At 42.8% G+C, this 20,532-nt stretch overlaps 1 protein-coding gene and 1 long non-coding RNA gene across 2 annotated transcripts in view; both read right to left on the bottom strand.

Moving 5' to 3' along the window:
• Nucleotides 1-16,968, bottom strand: part of LOC133339209 (uncharacterized) — a 34,724-nt gene extending 17,756 nt beyond the window's left edge. Inside the window, exons 1-2 of the long non-coding RNA XR_009754687.1 lie at nucleotides 16,954-16,968; nucleotides 14,316-14,596 (exon numbers count right to left, since the gene is read on the bottom strand). This is a non-coding gene — a long non-coding RNA (uncharacterized LOC133339209). The remainder of the gene's footprint in view (nucleotides 1-14,315; nucleotides 14,597-16,953) is intronic.
• A 1,980-nt stretch (nucleotides 16,969-18,948) lies between these two features.
• LOC133339210 (myosin-7-like) lies at nucleotides 18,949-20,426 on the bottom strand (the record flags this gene model as incomplete). Its single annotated transcript, XM_061547361.1, has 3 exons — nucleotides 18,949-19,074; nucleotides 19,547-19,684; nucleotides 20,331-20,426. Coding segments are annotated over 3 exons (252 nt in total), but the record flags the coding sequence as incomplete, so codon positions are not given.
• Nucleotides 20,427-20,532: the final 106 nt, after the last annotated feature.

The raw sequence follows: 20,532 nt of genomic DNA, 5'->3' as shown, positions 1-20,532 counted from the left end.
TGGATTCCTGCAGTCACGAAAACTTCAAATCAAGATTGAATGCCGTGCTGTAAATGGTTTTTAAAAAATACCCATACAGGACTGGCAATTTAAAAAGGTCTCCAGTTCGATATCCCAGCCACTTCCCCCACCTCTGGACACCCAGTAGTTAGTTGTATAAATGGGCGTACAAGTTAGCAGGCAGGTCGCGTGCGGTAGGATAAAGTGTGGGTATTCTCCCACAACTTCCAAGATGCCTGGTCGGTGTGGAAAAATGTGCAGAATTAACCTCGCGAGAAGCTCTCTCAGGAGGTCCAACTGGCGGAGGCCCTCCTGCTATTAGTCGCGTTGAGCAAGAAATTACGAGGCCGAGCCTTCACCCATTTTTCATTTTAATATTAAGCCCAGTTCAGGTTATTGGTCTGAGCCACTTACTTTGTAAATGTCTTATGTCTGTGCCACTGTGTTTTTTGGCTCATTTTCAATGTAACACCTGGCTACATTTTGTAACATTCAACATGTATGTTGATATTGCAGTGTAACGTTTTAATATTTTTTCTCAACATCTCAGTGCGGCTTGGCTCTTGCATGCCATCACCAGATGCTTGCTGCTCTTCCCAGAAAGATATATATATTTATATGGATGATATCGCCAGGTTCCTAGCACGTTGTGATAACCACTATGCCTCTAGCACACTTCAAATAAGGTTCTTACGCACTTAAATACTGAATAGTTTGCAGCATTTTTAAAATTCGAAATTCTATCAATTGCATCAGTACATTATCACCCGACTATGACTTATATCGGCTGACGTTGATTATTTTTAGTAATGTATTTGATTTTACAAACATCCTCTTAAGCCTCGGTGGGTAAAGTACACGCAGTTTACATCACATGCAATCAATCAGTGTGCCATATAATGAGCATGCTGGACTGTGTTAAAATTTAGCCTGCATGGCTAAGTGGCTGTCAAAAAGTATGCAGCCATTATGTTCAGGGCCATGTGATACTGTCAAACACAATTGAAATGGTCCATTGAGTACACATTCAAAGGCTGGGCCCCACTTAGATGCAAAAACGAGTTTTATATTTAACAAGAGACAATTATATAATTCTTTTTTTTTGTCAGTTTCAAGAGCAGGGAAATGCGCTGCATGTGTTGTTCAACAGGGGGGCTTGCGGCATAACGACTACCCACCACAAGATTTGGACACAAAGAGACAAAGTCTATTGTGCAGAATTGCAAACGGTTTGGGCATGGATTATACCCATTGGAATGTGGCAATTACTTGCCAATTTTTTTTGTCCGTTAGGCTCACAAGTTTTCCCATCATCCTTCGCCAACCAGATATTCTTTGGTCGTGAATGACAAACAGGAAAATAATGACAACCTGTCCCTTTTTGTTGTTGTTTTTTGGAGGGGGCAGAACCAGAAGCAGTAAATCCAAATCGAGGTAATATATGCAGCAAACCCGAACCAGTTCCTTCCTTGGGTTCCACGTGAAGGCACTGGATGATGCTGATGTATTCAAGAGTGTAGTGATCTTTAAAGTATGCTTATGTAGCAACAAAACTGACAACTTTTTTACAAGGAGTCATGTTTGCATAGACCACAATACCTGCAGCCATAATGCAAACAAAAAACATAACTCTGATAATATATGCACTGTCCTTGAAGTTGATTGGTCCACACCCGAGACAGCTTTCCTTTAAGCCTAGTCTCATATGGGTTGGACCAGATGACGCTAAGGAAAGCTGTCTCGGGTGTGGACAAATCACCTTCAAGGACAGAGTTATGTTTTTTGTTTGCATTATGGCTGCAGGTATTGTGGTCTATGCAAACATGACTCCTTGTAAAAAAGTTGTCAGTTTTGTTGCCAGATAGAAGGGTAAAAAAACAATTACTGTATCATATTTTTTACTGGCAAATGAGGTTCCAATGGTATGCTCATGTACTTTACAGACTCGCTGCAGGCAGAGTACAGCATTTTTTTTTATTAATCACAAATTAAATTTTGAGCAGATCAAGAATTGCAAACGCCGTTTAAAATGCATTTTCGAAGTTGTCTTTGTTATAAACCTGGACTTAATACAAGGTGTATTGCTACCCAAGTAACCAGCCCCACATAAACAGCCATCAGGAAAGTATGAAATGACGAAAATCAAGTGTAGAGCATACATCTCTTCCTCTGTCGCAGCCTTATCCGCTTAAGTTGCATATTTATTTTGCTGTCTTCATTAAAGCCTTCATTTAAAACAGATTAAAGCCCATTGATACAAAATAAATTTCCATAACAAACTTGGGAGAATATAAACATAAAAAAACATAAAAAACACGAAAATCAATGCACCAACAGTCGTATTGTTAACACATGGTGGAGTAGTGGTGGTGGTGTAATGGTTAGTACAATGTGCTATGAAACATATAAGCCAAATTCTATTCCCAACCATGGTTAATATGAGTGACGAGTGATAGCTTCATCGGTTTTGGGCCTCCCCTATGTGGATTTGGTTTTCAATGAAGGCGGGCGGGCGGACATGGTATGAGCAACACCAAGCACTCGGGTGTCATGCCAGTCTTGATAACTGCTCGCTAATTGCTTCCCACCAACACTCCCTGAAACAACGTGATGAAGTATGGTCAAAACACCTCCCCATGGCTAATAAGGCATGGGGAGGCCTTCATCCAATAGGGGATGATGAACAAAGGGCTGCAATTATTGCAATATGCGTAATTTATACGGCAAATTATTCAATGAGTGACAGTAATCGTATCACACACATCACAACTTAATGAGGCATTTAAAAATGTTGGAAGCTCAGATAGTTTTATGGTCTATCCAACATACAGTGGATGAATTCTAGATTTGAAGCTTTCGTGACTGCAAGGATTCATATTCTTAGGTTTTTTCGGTAAGTCACGTAGGTAAAACATCAAAATTAATAAAAATAAAATAAAATAAAGATCACGACGTTTTGGAGGCAACACAAGTCTCCGTCATCAGGTGGGACCGTCAGCAGCCAGATTAGCTGCATCAAGTGAGGCAATGATTCAAGATGTAATCCCTTAAAAGCGAGTTGAGAGGGGATTACATCTTGAATCATTGCCTCACTTGATGCAGCTAATCTGGCTGTGACGGTCCCACCTGATGACGGAGACTTGTGTTGCCTCCGAAACGTCGTGATCTTTATTTTATTTTATTTTTATTAATTTTGATGTTTTACCTACGTGACTTTACCGAAAAAACCCAAGAATATGAATATACAGTGGATGAGTGGAAAGGCAAAGTCGTAACATACATCTCGTGAATTACTGCAAGGTAAACATCCTAACCATGGGGATCTCATACTAAAGTAATTTGTCTTATGGATGGCATCACCATGAGCCATGACCTGTCCACTTCTAAATGAAGGCCTGCGCCATTTCTAAATATTACGGTCTGACAGTCTGCAGAGCTCTGGCACGAGGGTTGACTTCATCGCCGCATATCCGCAGTGGACATTCACTCGCGCGTGTGCACTTTCCTTGGGCTGCCAAAGCACCGTTGGTCTCTGGGCACAGGCCATCGTACCCCCCCCCTTAGCCACGACGTGTCCTACCCAAGCCCGAACTACTTCTCGTAGCAGTCAATATCGCCTTATGTGTTCCGTTCAAAAAGACTCTCTGTAATTCCAAACTCACACCTCAACCATGCGTCTTTGCATTCGTGTTCCATTCGCTGTCAATACCCGCGTTTCTTATCCACGTCATACAGGAGGTTATATACACTACTCCGTTTAACACGGAGGCTTTCGCCACCAATGTTATCCATAATAAAAGTTTTTTTGGGTTACGCTCATGAAAACAAATATTTCTTCCTGAGCAATATTAATTTGTTGATTTTGATTATCAAGTTCTCCACATGGTTGCCGGGCTCACTCTCCGTGATCGGGCGAGGAGCTCGATAATCCGGGAGAGACTCAGAGTCGAGCCGCTGCTCCTCCGGATCGAGAGGAGCCAGTTGAGGTGGTTCGGGCACCTGGTAAGGATGCCCCCCCCGGTAGACTCCCCCTGGGACTCTACCGGGCAAAACGTCCCACTGAGCCAAGACCCCGGGGCTAGCCCAGGACACGCTGGCGGGACGATGTCGCTCGGCTGGCCTGGGAACGCCTGGGAATTCCCCAAGGAGAGCTAGAGTCTGTGTATAGTAGTGTATAGTGTATAGTAGTGTCGTGCTGGAGTCTGTCGCAAAGGAAAGGGAGGTGTGGATCGCCACTACTCAACACGCTGCTGCAGCGACCCTCACCAGGACAAGTGGACTGAGAACGAATGAATGAACATTATCAAACAACTCCCATTGATGGTTTTAACCCGAGCATGATGGTTTGCACAAACACTGCGATAAATCATGTCCACTCAAAGCAATGACATCCTCGTCCAAAAAGCACCTGTATGTCAAAATTTCACAAGTGGGGATTTTCCACCAGCAAAACGTTTCCAATAAATAAAAGCACAGAACGACTTTTGTAGAGAATGGGCACGTGATAGAGGAAATCTTGTAGTCCATTTCCATGACAAAGCCAGGTTCAGTAAGGTGTCTCTACAATCGACCACATCTATCAACTCAGTGATTGTAAGCATGCCCACACTATTAGAGGAGGAGTCAGAGAAGGAGAAAAGTGCTTCTGTCAAAGTTATTCAAAGGGACTTTGGAATGTTTTCCAGTAAACAGAACTGGAGAAAAAAAATGCGTACATATATAAATGGAGAAAATAATAAACCACTTGAGATGTTCTGATGATAGTCATTATAACAACCAATGGAAATTAACTAACAGATTAGATATAACCAACTCTAATAGGGACAATGTTGCTTACTATGCCCAGCTGTATGACCTTATTCATCCATAAGAGGTTTTTTGGGTTAGATCGCGTGAACATAAATGTGTCATTAAACCCGCCACCACCCGGCACAGCCATTTAGTAAGGTTTGTCACGCAACGGAACATGCCAATTCGTTACTAGTATAGCACACCGGTGTGTTGGAGAGTAAATGCACAACATTTACAATTAGAGTACGACCTTATTCATTCTAAATCATGCTTGAATATTGCTGCTGCAAAAAGGGACTGCAAAAGCTTTACATTATACTATAATTTTATAATAGCCAGAAAATTCAACCGTTTAACTTTCTTAACCCCTAGTGTTGTCTTCATCAACATAAACTCAAATAGGTATAACTTTGGTGTAAATATAAAGTACGGTACTTATATTCAAACAACGCATTAATAATTGTCTACACAGTACAGCACTGTATTTTTTTCCTGCTGATAAATATTGATGGCAAGAACACAAGCCACACAAAAAACACTTACACTTTTGTACAACTACAGCATAACACCGCTCTCTTTTTTTATCACACCTTGATGCACGCGGCTATGTGTGAAAATTAATATTTTCGAGTGCACAGTGGCGGGACACAGGGCCACATTAACCGATAGGCCACATTAGGCAATTTGCCTAGAGCCTACGAAAACTAAAGGGCCGACGAAAAAAATGTTCACCATGCTTTTTGTGTTTGCATGATACCAAAAAAATGTAACCAAGATATCTTCATGAATAAATATATTCATATAGCAAGGATAGGCACAGTGTTCCAAATTAAATCTGCTTATCTATGGCACACAGCGCGCTCCCATCGAACGAGGTCACAGACAACGGCGGTAGTAGCAACATACAATTGCCAGTACCAAATGTAGAAAGTCATCACCACCCAAGGCTTATGATAAAGCAGTGCCAAGTGGCCTACAAGAACCTTCATCCGGCCCTGGTGGTACATACACATCCCCAGTATGTCACGAGAGCATAGCTTGGTTTCCTTTAAACATGTTGCCAATATCCCCGAATCCATTACCTCACGGTATAATTGATCAGCGTGTCGTTATCTTACGGCATAATTCATCAGTTGGCCCGGCTGCCTTTCAGTGGCTGATGTTAAGGTTATGGCTGCAGGCAGTGTTTTCATATTTACGACAAGTCACATTTTAGGCAACTGCCCTATTTATGTGCACGGTGTGGTCTCGGCCACATGCAGGCTTGTAGCTAATTAACATTCCAGTACACCACAAATGACCGCTTCGTGTTTATAGGAGTAAAATGTGACCATAAACCGTTTATAGACAGTTTTTGCTACACTGTAATGACCACCACACTAATATTAAAAATATGACGGTACATTGCTGTACTTTTTGTCTACAATTTAACTTAAACTTGGACATAAATAACATCCAAAATTTCATCTCAATTATTTTTTTCTGTGTCTTTCCCATCTTTTAAACCGATTGGTTGTGTTAATTGGCAAACGAGATGGAGCACGTGAATACGATGACAGTAATTCTCTAATCTGATTAACAGAAGAGCACAGCAATTAGCTATCTCTGTTGTCTCGTGTATTTACAATTTGTGGCAGCGTTATGCAGCAGCTGAAGTCCCCAACAGCTCAAGAGGCCTTGGATTCATGAAAAAAAGAGGTCCATCAAAAACCAGCCAAAATTAAAATCCTAAAAAATGATAATGAATGTAAAAATCAAATGAATCTCTCTCATCCTCTGTCATGCCTGCATCTTTCTACTCGTGAAACATATACGTCGACATTTCTCTGAATTCACTACATCTCTCGATTGCGTCTTTTCTGTATCACTTCTGCTACCTCACGAGGGATGCGTTTAACTGAAAGAGGGGTCCCTTCCAACAATTATTTTAGCCTCTTGGCATAAATGGCCTTGCACTTCTGCTGTTTACAAAACATGCCACACTGACAGAACGTGTCCTTGTGACTAACAGGTTGATGCCACGAATGGCAGACGCCGTTATTTTAATATTGCAAGTATCATTATTCTGTATTTCTGAAAAACATTCACACCCCATCTTGACTTGTCAACTACTGTATAACCATCGACAGCTGGATGAAAGCCTACTCAAAGCATTGCCCTCTCTCGGGTGCTGTGATGTAGCACAACTTACACTAGATGTATCCAAAATGTACTACTTGTTGAATGGATCAAATTTCACATTGTGCTTCCAAAAAAATGAGACAGCATGCAGGCCACAGGAATGGTGGCTCTTGTTAACAGCTTGTACATCCAAGAGCATTACACTTGCTCTCCCTGGGACCCCAGCATGTACACAGGGCATATCCAGAAAGCCACCCGTGACCAAGTGATTTAACAGCACGTATCATGAATTAATTGAAATCCCACTCTCGTTCACGAGTGCCCAGAGAATGGAGAGCATCACATTTCTATTGTACGCCGACGCAAGACCACAATTTAAACTTTTGTTCGGGTGACAATGGTTGTATACGCAAGGCGTTCGTCGTGAAAGGTGTTACCCATTGTTAAAGATGTATAATTATACAGCAGTTTGAGGGGTGCAGTTGAATGTTGGGGTGATGTGAAGGTAAAGTCTATTCCTAAAAACGACAGAATACAAAAACATCTCGAGTGATCTTCAACACCGTATAACAGGAGTGCCTGAAACAATCACACCATGTTCTCTCGCTGTGGTTGTCCCCACCTAATGATGGACGCTTGTGTTGCGCCCGAAACGTCGTGATTTAATTTAGTTGTTTTCATTTATTTTATTTTTTACCTACGTGACTTTACCGAAAAAAACATGAATATGAGTAATCACACCATGTTTCAATTTAAAGCTTTCGTGACTGCAGGGATTCATCTTCTTGGTTCTTTCGGTGTTTTATTTTTATTATTTTATTATTTCCATTCTACGTGACTTTAACCGAAAGAACCAAGAAGATAATCACACCATGCTTAGCAAACGCCTTGAACTCTCAAATCTCAATGCTGTGTGTGTTGCCAACACACTAGGGAATACAAAGCCGGTTTGGAGGGATTAACTTTAAAGATAATATCTCACACTATACCAAGTGTGTGTGCATCTTTTTTTATCAACCTCGTTCAAGCTGCTAAGTATATTTCTTTAGAAATAGATAATACCTTTATTATGGACATACTGTATATTACAGCATGGTACGGTACTGTATCGTCTACACTTTATTAGCTTTCATAAGAATCTTCTCTTGGGGAAATGGGCCAGAGGTGGGGCAGAAGAGACCATTACAGTATTTGGATATTTGACATATGCACATATTTAGTAGCATACTGACTGTAGGAATTCCGGAGAGTTTTGGCCAGTCTGTTAAAGTAATATACGGTACCTGGTTTTGTGGTCGAGATTCTTGTATTTTTTTTAATGTGTGGTTTTTTTTGTGTGTGTGTGTGACAGTTGTAACCTCAGTAGGATGTGTTGCACAAACAAACACCGCGATAAATCATCTCCGCTCAAACCAATGACATCCTTGTGCACTGGTGGGGTTGTTTTTATTTCCTCCCCCGCCAGCTAAACGTTTCCAATAAATAAATGAAAGCACGGTTATAGAAATAGTCCTTGCTGCAGAGAGTGTGCCACCAGCGCCATACACTTGGGCATGTCATCCCAGCGCTGTGGAGGCAAAGGTCGGTGGCTCTCACGAATGTTGTGAAGCTCCCATACCCAGGAAAATGACAGTACAGTCGTGAATCAAGTGGACTAGTCGCCATCTGTTTCCATCTGTACGGGGATAGAGTTGCCCCCTCGTGCGCGTGGTAGGATACACACTCGTCATTAATTCTCTGAAAACTTTTTTAAATTAAAAAGAAAAACAATGCGAACCTTCCTGAAAAAGAGTGATACGGACTCTGTGTGGCTCGCCTGCAAAAAGAAATAAATAATGTGATGATTTCCTGGAACTACATTTGCATGACCAAGCCGTGGATCACATAAACTATCAATCAGCCTCTAAAATAGTAATGAAAACAAGCACCTGTAGTAACACAGTAGTTGTTTTTTTCTACCAGTTGAAAGGGTAAAAACCTATCACTATATTTTGCCACTGGTAAAGGAGGTTTCATAGTGTAAATGAGCTCTCAATACTCTGATAGTGAGCTGTCTTTGAGTTGTACGCCGTTTGGCGTCAATCTGGTCCAACACCAATGGAGACTAGGCTCTAAGAAAAGCTGTCTCCAGTGTGGACCAATCAACTTCAAGGACAGTGCATATCATTATCATTATCAGAGTTGTTTCTTTTTATTTGCATTTTGACTGCTTGTGTTGTGGTTATTGCAAACATGATCCCTTGTATAAAGGTTGTCAGTTTTTTGTTGTAGTACCAGTTGAAAGGGTTAAAAACCTATCACTAGACCTGTAGTAACACCATTAAAGGAATACGTCTCTTGCAGGATGTTCTATGGGGGTAACTTAGACACTTTTCACTGTCATGAATTTAAACTGCCACTCAAGAATACATATTTACTCTACGCTTACAACTCTGAGTGGGGGCTTTCTTTTTCCCAGCAGGACCTGTTTGTATATCACTAAAACAGGTTTACAATGGCAAGCAAGCAGCAGCACATTTCGACGTCTTTGTTTGTTGCCCATTCATTTGCAAACTAAGCATGTCCCACAATTGTCTGCACTTAAAACACTCCCACGTTCCAGGAATACCTTGTGTTTCCTGCCGTTGTTTGGTGGTTTCTGTGGGAATAAAGGAATGATACATGGACATTCCTTAAAGTATGGATTTCCAAAAAAAAAGTGTTCTCGAATACATACGACCAGACATTTTTCACCATGAGGTCTCTGGAGAAAATACAAACTTGGGTAACTTTATAATTTTAAATACTGTATATGATTCACCCCACCCCTGACTCACGTTAGGATTCCTGTTTCCGACATATAAGAGTCCTGCCACAAAGAATCATGTCTTTCTGAGTTTTATTTGCATTTTAAAAAAATGTTCATTACATTGTTGGAGTCGTGGCTAGTACCCTGAAAGGTTTAACCATTGTGCTGTTGTGGATTTCATTCCAGACTTCAGAGCGAAAAGGGGGGGCTTCATCCTCGTCAACTCAGTTTGAAAATCACTGCTGTGCCCGAATAAACCCATTAGTGAGAGAGACTCTACGGGAATGAGCTTCATTCTATTGCGTGGGGGAAGGGAAATCGGGGTAAGGATCTCGATTGTTGTCTCTACCCTTCAGTGGTAATTGCTGTACCTACAATCTCCTGTAGTGGAATAATTGGGGGACAATTTATTCCAGGTCAGCCGACTTATATGTGCCTTCCTGACGTATAGTCAGGATGAATCTTAAGCTTATTCGAAGATTCTCTTTTTTATTTTGCTTCTATTTCTACATATCCTCATCGCCTGACAAAATAAGGGGTATTCTGTACACGTACGACTATCAGTAGCAGTTGTTTCTATTACAAATCTCCCGCAGAGAACAGCAGACGTGACTGATAGCTTTGTAGTTTTGTTATTTCGTTTTCTTAGGTGACCACTGGACCTGTTTGCTTTACAAGCCGAAAAGAGGCATATCCGTATTTGATAGCGAACGATCTTCTTCATCCAAATTCTTTTACAACCTTCAGCAAGGCAGACTCCTACGCGTCAAACACATTCGTGTATGTCAATTGAAAGATTTAATAAGGGCGACATACATACGCCGTTCTTACAGGATATGCTTTTGACAATGAGTATCTCGTGTTGTAAATCTGCCCGTATATGCAAACAGTATACAAGTTACTTCATGACAAAAGATTACATCTCACTTCACGACTGGTTGCGCATTTATGTATTTTAGAAAAATGGTTGTCAATGATATGCTATGTTCTCTTGTACAAAATACAGGTACATGCATGCAGTATTATTTACGAATCATGATGTGGCCTGTCGTCCATTTTCAGTCGACGCCCCTCAATTACGAAATCACTTGGCCCCTTAACCGCATCTTAATCAATTCCGACAAAGTTGAGTTTTGGAAGTAAAATGTATGAATAGGCTTGACGAAAACCATCGCAAATGTTTTGATTTAGAACCGTGGCTGTTGTCATGCTTGTCAGCTGCCTTAACCAATTTGTTTACATTCTTTCACGGATTAAACTATTATGGAAAGTCCTCCTTATTCACACACACCCCTGTTCTTAATATCTGCGATTACCTAAGTTTTTACCCATCCTCCTTTGCAGAATGGCTATTATCCAACATTATTTCGCAGGAAAAGTGAAGTCACTTTGGTGGCAACCTCACAGATAAGGTGCACGAAGTTCACCCCATAACAGGAGCTGGCTGTCGCCTGATGAAGCTGGTTGTAATTACTGGCGAAACGTCGTACTCAGATTGTCCAATGCTCTCCAACACACCGGTGTGCTTGTACTAGTAACGAATTGGCATGGTTCTGTTTACGTGACAAACCTTACTAATTGGCTGTGTCGGATGATGGCGGGTTAAACGACACATTTATATTTTTACACGATCTAACCCAAACCATACTATATAATATGGAGGAGCTCTGTATTTGCATCTTTGTGTTATAATGCCTGAGGAGGAGGGGGGAAATCTATAAATGGGCTTTTTTACGACCACATTGCATGAGTCATCAGGATGCATTTCCTCCATCTGTATGTGTGTGCTTGCTGGTTTATGCGCATGGGTATGCATTATTCATGCAGAAACATTCATTTAAGAAGTCTGCTTCTAGACAAAAAAAATATTTTTGAGCTGACATCAGAAAAACAATGTTGAACCGTGGCCAAACAGTGAGCAATGTCTAATCCTGGAATGGTAAAGATACAATGGATCGCAGTGGCATCAGCAGCGATTTACCACTACACTAGAAACCGGGGGAGACTTGAGTTTCATTCTGACCATGGCCAACATCAGTGTTGAGAGTGGTACCTGGACCAGTCGTGGGCACTCCCTTTACCAGTGTAGTCAGGTATGGTCACGGCATAGGGTGACTTAATCCAGAACGCAGTGAAATGACAAAGGTGGCTGTAATTCTAGATTTGAAGCTTTCGTGACTGCAAGGATTCATATTCTTAGGTTTTTTTCGGTAAAGTCACGTAGGTAAAAAAATAAAATTAATAAAAGTAAAATAAAATAAAAAATCACGACGTTTCGGAGGCAACACAAGCTTCCGTATCAAGTGATACAGCTGTCGTGGCTGTGACGGTTCCACCTGAAGACGGAAGCTTGTGTTGCCTCCGAAACGTGATTTTATTTTACTTTTATTAATTTAAATTTTTTTTAACTACGTGACTTTACCGGAAAAAACCTAAGAATATAAAGGGCTGTACTGTAATTTACACATATATTAATTTACTCAAACGGCTATTAAAAATTATTTAAATTACTCTTAACAAGCTAATACTGTACCGTGACATCATGCCCTGGCCTCTATATTCGTACATTGTTACTAACAGCGAAGTAAAGGCATAACACATGAGTGAAGTGCCCCACACGACTGGAATAGCAACATTCGTGTGTGTGTTCTGGGAAGAGGCCACAAGCCACGTGCTGCAGTGCTCACGGGCAAACCACCCTGACACAAGACACAACATCATTGCACGATGCACAACCACCTCTTGAATATGCGCATCGCTTTGCTACATTATTTAAGGTGCACTACTGATAACCATGACATGTAAGCCTGGTATACACCCCATATATGTCAAAATAAATATCAGAAGAGAATATTGTTAGTAATCTTGGATCTATCGGTAAAGTCACGTAGAAGGGAAATAATAAAATAATTACATATTTAACAATATAATTCTCACGACGTTCGACTGCACCACAAGCAATCATCATCAGGTGTGAAATCCACAGCAAGAAAATAAAAAAGTGCTGTGGATTTCACGCCTGATGATGATTGCTTATGTTGCAGTCGAAACGTCGTGAGAATGTTATTGTTTTATATTTTAATTATTTATTATTTACCTTCTACGGGACTTTACCGAAATAACCAAGAATATGAATCCCTGCAGTCACGAAAGCTTTAAATCAAAAATAGAATATTGTTGCCATTTGTTAGTGGTCATGAAGATGGAATTTTTACTTTAATTGAATAGTGTTAATGATCAATATTATCTGTTGACTGGAATGGCAACTTTCGATGAATCACTTAGCAAATGACAAGTTCAGCAATGAAAAAGTTCAACGAATTACATATTTCGTGAAGACCGCCATTGTCACTTTCATAATTACAAATGTCCTATATGTGTCAATTCTGTAGAACTACTTATAAAACACGTTAAGTAGGCTGGAGCTTGACTTCGAATGTTTACAACTAAAAGTCTAAACTTTGGGTCCGAATTTCATTATTTTGAAAGAGGTGACAATGGCCTGGCACGTTCGCCACTGCTGAAAAGTTTCACGGTTCAAATCCAGCGGACTGCCCTGGTGAATACACTGGGTGTTATTGACCGTAACAAAAATACGCTCCGTCTCCTTCACAAGTGAACGTTAAGAGGTATGTGATGGCAGTCGCAAGAGTAGCCCCATTCTAGATTTGAAGTTTTCGTGACTGCAAGGATTCATACTCTTTGTTTTTCGGTAAAGTCACGTAGATAAAAAAATAAAAAATTTAATCACGACGCCCAAAACGTCGTGATTTAATTTATTTAAATGTTTTACCTACGTGACTTTACCGGAAAAAAACAAATAGTAGGCCCATTGTTTCGCCAGCTTCACGGTACAATTTTTGTTACTACATTTGAAAAGAAACAGTACTCGAAAATGTACTCAAGTGTAAAACTGCATCTCAATCATCGCCCTCCTACTGCGACGAAACTTGGCAAGCCCCTTCCTGAAAAAGGCACGAGACTGGAAAACTTCTCTGGGCAAACAACAAACACAATAATGTCTCAGGCAGACGGTGCATGCGAGCAAGATGAGATGCATCACTATTGTCGGACACCATCTCCACAGCAATTGCACGTTAGGAATACTTCAAAACTGCCAGCTCTTTGGGGGAGAGATGCTGCTCAACGTGTATCCATAGCGGTGATAATTGGATCACAAAGGAAGCGGAATAGCTTCTCAAAAATACAATTTAAGAAAAAAACATTGCAACGTTGGTTGGCATGATGAATTAAAAATGTTCAGTGGAAAGGACGAAACTTCAATGTTGCTTCAGTCTTCCCCGACATCTGCATGTATACAAAACATGACATCAACACCGCATGCTTAACACGTTTAGCCTTTCGCGACCAATATCATCCATAATATAATACAGGCTTTTTGGGGGGGGATTAGATCACGTAAATACACGGCTTAAACACTCACAAGTTAAACACACTGGCCTGCATTCGACGGTGCCAGGGGCAGGCAAGGTTTTACCATCGGAGTGCCAAACGCCCGTGTCACCATTCACGTTGGACTCAGCACCACCCCACACCACCCCATCCCATCCACGTTGTAGCTACAATGTCCCACTTCATTCTGGGCTCAATTTACCTCCAAGATGTGCACGTAGCTCGCAGGGAACCAGCCACGGATGCCGTCCTTCTCGCCTTCCCACCAGCCATCCTCCGTGGTGTGGAACACGCGGAGTGTGTCCCCTGCTCCGAAACTCAATCCTTGCTGATTCATATCGCCCGTGTACTGGTACATTGCCACGCACATTGTACCAGCCATGGCTCTTTTGTGGCGTTGGTTAATGTATCCTTCTTGTTATTCTTCTCCTTCTTGTTGTTGTTTACTCGAAATCGATCGGCCAAGTAGACAATGGCATCGGTCTGCTTGTAACAAGAGCAACAACACAACCTTGAGAGTGGCGCAGGAGTTGAGTGCGATGCGGCTGCTGCTGATGCCGCTCGCTGCAGACTGAGACCCCGGGGGCTCTCCAGCGGCCAGGAGGCGCGGCTACGCAAGTGTCCGTCTCGCACACGTGTGTGTGGTGTGTGTGTGGTGTGTGTGTGTAGTGTGTGTGTGTAGTGTGTGTGTGTAGTGTGTGTGTGTAGTGTGTGTGTGGTGTGTGTGTGTAGTGTGTGTGGTGTGTGTGTGTGGTGTGTGTGTGGTGTGTGTAGTGTGTGTGGTGTAGTGTGTGTGTAGTGGTGGTGTGGTGTGTGGTGGTGTGTGTGTGTTGTGTGTGGTGTGTGTGTAGTGTGTGTGTGGTGTGTGTGTGGTGTGTGTGTAGTGTGTGTGTGGTGTGTGTGTAGTGTGTGTAGTGTGTTTGTAGTGTGTGTGTGTAGTGTGTGTGTAGTGTGTGGTGTGTGTGTGTAGTGTGTGTGTAATGTGTGTGTGTAGTGTGTGTGTGTAGTGTGGTTAGTGTGTGTGTGGTGTGTGTAGTGTGTGTGTGTGGTGTGTGTAGTGTGTGTGTGTAGTGTTGGTGTGTAGTGTGTGTGTGGTGTTGTGTAGTGTGTGTGTGTGGTGTGTGTGTGGTGTGTATGTGTAGTATGTGTGGTGTGTGTGGTGTGTGTGTAGTGTGTGTAGTTGTGTGTGTGTGTAGTGTGTGTAGTGTGTGTGTAGTGTGTGTTGGTGTGTGTGTAGTGTGTGTGTGTGGTGTGTGTAGTGTGTGTGGTGGTGTGTGGTGTGTGTAGTGTGTGTGTGTGTAGTGTGTGTGTAGGTGTGTGTGGTGTGTGTAGGTGTGGGTGTGTAGTGTGTGTAGTGTGTGTGGTGTGTGGTGTGGTTGTGTGTATGTGTGTGTGTAGTGTGGTGTGTGTGGTGGTGTGTGTGTGTGGTGTTGTGTAGTGTGTGTGTGTGTAGTGTGTGTGGTGTGTGTAGTGTGTGTGTGTGGTGTGTGTGTGTGGTGTGTGTGTAGTGGTGTGTAGTGTGTGTGTGGTGTGTGTGTAGTGTGTGTAGTGTGTGTGTGGTGTGTGTGTAGTGTGTTGTGTGGTGTGTGTAGTGTGTGTAGTGTGTGTGTGTAGTGTGTGGTGTGTGTGTAGTGTGTGTAGTGTGTGTAGTGTGGTGTGGTGTGTTGTGTGTGGTGTGTGTGTGTGTGTGTGTGGTGTGTGTGTGTGGTGTGTGTGGTGTGTGTGGTGTGTTGTAGTGTGTGTGTGTAGTGTGTGTGGTGTGTGTGTGTGGTGTGTGTGTGTAGTGTGTTGTGTGTGTGTGTGGTGTGTGTGTGTGGTGTTGTGTGTTGGTGTGTGTGTGTGGGTGTGTGGTGGGTGTGTGTGTGTGGGTGTGGGGTGTGTGTGGTGGTGTGGTGTATAGTGTGTGTGTAGTGTGTGGTGTGTGTAGTGTGTGTGTAGTGTGTGTGGTGTGTGTGTCGTGTGTGTGTGTAGTGTGTGTGTGTGGTGTGTGTGTGGTGTGTGTGTATAGTGTGTGTGGTGTGTGTGTGTGGTGTGTGTGTGTAGTGTGTGTGTAGTGTGTGTGTGGTGTGTGTGTGTGGTGTGTGTATAGTGTGTAGTGTGTGTAGTGTGTGTGTGGTGTGTGTGTGTAGTGTGTGTGTGTGGTGTGTGTGTAGTGTGTGTGTGTAGTGTGCGTGTAGTGTGTGTGTAGTGTGTGTGTGTAGTGTGTGTGTGTAGTGTGTGTGTGTGGTGTGTGTAGTGTGTGTGTGTAGTGTGTGTGTGTAGTGTGTGTGTAGTGTGTGTAGTGTGTGTGTGTGTAGTGTGTGGTGTGTGTGGTGTGTGTGTGTAGTGTGTGTGGGGTGTGTGTGGTGTGTGTGTGTGGTGTGTGTGTGGTGTGTATGTGTAGTGTGTGTGTAGTGTAGTGTGTGTGTAGTGTGTGTGTGTAGTGTGTGTGTGTAGTGTGTGTGTGGTGTGTGTGTGGTGTGTGTGGTGTGTTGTGTAGTGTGTGTGTAGTGTGTGTGTGTAGTGTGTGTGTGTGAGTGTGTGTGGTGTGTGTGTGGTGTGTGTGTGTGGTGTGTGTGTGTAGTATATGTGTGGAGTGTGATCAGTGTGTGTGTGGTGTGTGTGTGTAGTGTGATCAGTGTGTGTGTGTGATCAGTGTGTGTGTGATCAGTGTGTGTGTGATGTGATGATGATCGCCGTGACTAGTTTGACGACGACTGTAGCGTGGCGACCACTATTGTGACCAGCGATGCAGTACGCGTGTGATGATCACCGTCTATAACGAGTGCACGTGGTGTTGTTGTTGTTATTGTTGTTGGTATTTGTGCGATCAAGGTGCGATGCGCGGTGTTTCACTCCACCTCGCCGCCTGTGGAGCAGCAGTGTGCGTGATCCCTCGTGTCGTGCAATGAGACCCTGCGTGTGAGAAGTGGTGAAGCACCACCACCACCAACCACAACCAACCACCACCAACCACAACCACCCCCAACCACCACCAACAACCACAACCAACCACCACAACCAACAACCAACCACCAACCAAACCACCACCACCACCACCAACCACCACCACCAACCACAACCAACCACCACCAACCACAACCAACCACAACCAACCACCACCACCAACCACCACCACCAACCACAACCAACCACCACAACCAACCACCACCACCAACCACAACCACCACCACCAACCACAACCACCAACCACAACCAACCACCACCACCAACCACCACCACCAACCACAACCAACCACCACAACCAACCACTACCACCAACCACAACCACCACCACCAACCACAACCACCACCACCAACCACAACCAAACCACAACTACCACCACCAACCACAACCAACCACCACCACCAACCTCAACCACCACCAACATTTTTTAATCGTCTTGCATGTTCGATTCTGTTTTAAATTAACCCCTACTTTTAGAAATGTATGAAGTTTCAGAAAACTAAATGGCGGGTCACAAGACATCTGGACCACGCTGTAGAATGGATTTGACAGTGTCCCTTTTGTCAGTGGTTGGATTTAGAGAGGGGGGGGGTGCTACGTACCCCACGCCTTGCGTTTCACCCTGAGGGTGGATATATTTGACCATACTTCACCGCACGTGATTAGTGCGGGCTGGTGGTTGGGTGTGTATGTGTGTGGGGGAGAGATGGAAAGGATGGTCCAGATGTCTTGTGACCCCCAAATTGATTGACCCTTCACATATTTCCTACTTTGCATGTTCGTTTCTGTTTTAAATAAACGCTACTTTTTAAAATATAAATGAAGTTTTTTTTATTATAAAATGTGGGTCACAAGACATCTGGTCCACCCTGTCGTATGGACTTTACTGCACTGCCATCTCGTGGCTACAATGCCTATTACAGGACTTGACTTTTGAGTTTGTCCACTTCAGAATCTTTACGTTTTCCCTTGGTGGCCGTCGATAAATATTCGTTTGTTGAGAATGTGAATATGAGTGGTATGTTTCGCATGGAAATAAAGTTACAATATGAACTTAAACAAAGTGTGTTTTGGTTGTTGTAATCTTGAGACTGATTGCATGCTGAAACTAACATGGCACGCATTCTACAAGTTGGAAACCATCAGTCAGTCGCCTTTCATTGACTGCAGCAAGGCGATCCACAGAGCTCAACAAAACTCGTGGTTCATCACAAATGCTGATGAGACCACAGAAAGTCGAGACCGGTCCCCAGCTTTCTTTACTTAACAATGCTGCTGGATATGGGTGGTGGAAAAGCCGAGAGAGGCCCGTGACTAAAGATGTGTATGGAAGAGGTCTGTTTCTGACAAGTTGTTACCAGTGAGAAATGCACCTGCAATAACCCGTGGACTTAAGTAGATGCAGAACCAAGTGAGCGGTCGACAGTTTGTGATCAGACACAATTCCGACCCCCTTGTTACAGTGCCGGATTAAGTTGGTGTGGGGCCTGTAGCATACAGTATGTTATTAAGGTGCCATAATTTTTTTTAAAATACGTAAAATGTTAAAACACAAAAATTTTACTTGCATAGTAAAGTAATTGTATTTTTTTATTTGCTATAAGCTAGATAACGACAAATTGTTAACCTTAAACACCCAGTTAATAAAAGTTTAAGGCAGTATAGTACTAGAGTAATAGAGCAAGTGCAGAATCACTAAACCGGAATTGATAGCTTGAAAGCTTTTATCGCAGGACCCTTGAACGTGCGGGGCCCGTAGCTACATGTGTAGCTACTGTTGATCTGAGGATAATCCGTCACTGCCTTGTTATGAGCTTGACACACGACTGTTTATGGTGATTACACACGTGAGTTGTGTATACGTTGAAAATAAAACTCCAGAGAAAGGTTGACTTTGAAACCATTTTATTGATAGTTCCTACATCAAGTCATTTGCAGTAACTTAATTACTGTGCTGTACTTGAGTTGCATTGCTTGTGTGCAAAGGGTTTCAGAATTATTCTGATTCTCCAGCCTGTAACAACAACAAGAAAAGCAAATTAGCACATTGCAAAAATGTCTAAACGATGCAGTATCAGCAGCTCTTAACGTGACTTTCAAAGTTAAGTGCTGTTTTTGATATTTACAAAGAGCAATGCTTAACAAATACCAGACTTTAATCGCAGTTCATGAGTAACTCTCATAGATCATGTGCCTATCCCATCAATCGTGAACGGCAGACACAAACTTGTGCTAGAACACACAAAGCGAAGTAGACCTAGACATGTGTTCGGTACAATACTGTTCTGTCCAGAGTGATGGGTTTTCATGTGAAACTACCTTCAGACCTGAGAATGTGATTTAAAAGCTTGTGGATACCCACATTAAACCCCAGGCAGCACGTAGTGCTGAGCTAAGCGACCTGACAAGCATTGAGTCCCACAGTCCAAGCAGCCACTCGTGTTCACCGGAGTTTCTCACTGGAATAGTGGAATGACAAAGCGTACCTTGACAACACCGCTATCCCGGGAGCGGGCCCGCAGCTTGTTGACCTGAGACTCAGCGATGTCTGCACGCTCGTCGGCTTCCTCCAGCTCGTGCTGCAGCTTGCGGTACTTAGACAGGTTGGTGTTGGCCTGTTCCTCCTGTGGGATTTTTCAAGCGGCAAATACAAATGCATTGGTAAGGTGTGCAGTATTGACGCGTGCGTTTTCAGACGGTGCTGCACGTTGTTCGGGGATGATGTCCGACGTTCTTCCTCCGAGGCACCGGGGAGAAAAACGTCGGACATCGTGCCAAACAAGGCACGGTGCAACTCGAGTACACGTCGGAGGGCTGTATAAAACAACTGCGAATACCTGCGCTGCGGTGATTACGGATGCATTTTCTTTTACAAATGTGACCCAAATATTAATTTACCATTACAGTATTATTTGCTTTTATAGCTAAGGTTTCCGAATCTTTTTTTACATAGTACCGGATGTTTTGCTTTGGCCTATGCATTATTTTTGAAGTTCATCGGGATTCTTATTGACTTTCAAACACAGTACTTTTAAAACCAATTTTCATATAAACTATGAAATATATGTAACTAAGTGCATTGTGCATATAAACGAAAGTAAAACTAAACTAAATAATGGGTGTTCCCATTGGTCTTGGATACGGTAAGAGTCTTTGATTCGTGATGTTACTCTGCATTACAATGGGATGCGCAAACAAGGGAGAACGATGGTAAATCGGTAGATTAATTATCCACCATCTTCTATGGAAATGATGCAGGTAAGATCTTACCGATTCCTCCGACTGCCTCTTGTAAGCCTTCACTTTGAGCTGCAGCTTGTCGACCAGATCCTGGAGTCGCAGGTTGTTCTTCCTGTCCTCCTCGGTCTGTGAGATCAAGTGTCATAGGTCAGAAATCTGCATTGCCTTCAGTGCAGGTGACACACTCATCTCATCACAATGAAATGCACCAATAAAGTAAATGTTTTAAAAT

This window comes from Lethenteron reissneri, unplaced genomic scaffold (assembly GCF_015708825.2).
Source record: "Lethenteron reissneri isolate LAM-NWPU_2019-01 unplaced genomic scaffold, ASM1570882v1 scaffold_1656, whole genome shotgun sequence".
Lineage (NCBI taxonomy): Eukaryota > Metazoa > Chordata > Hyperoartia > Petromyzontiformes > Petromyzontidae > Lethenteron > Lethenteron reissneri.
This window is presented reverse-complemented; position numbering and strand designations above follow the sequence as displayed.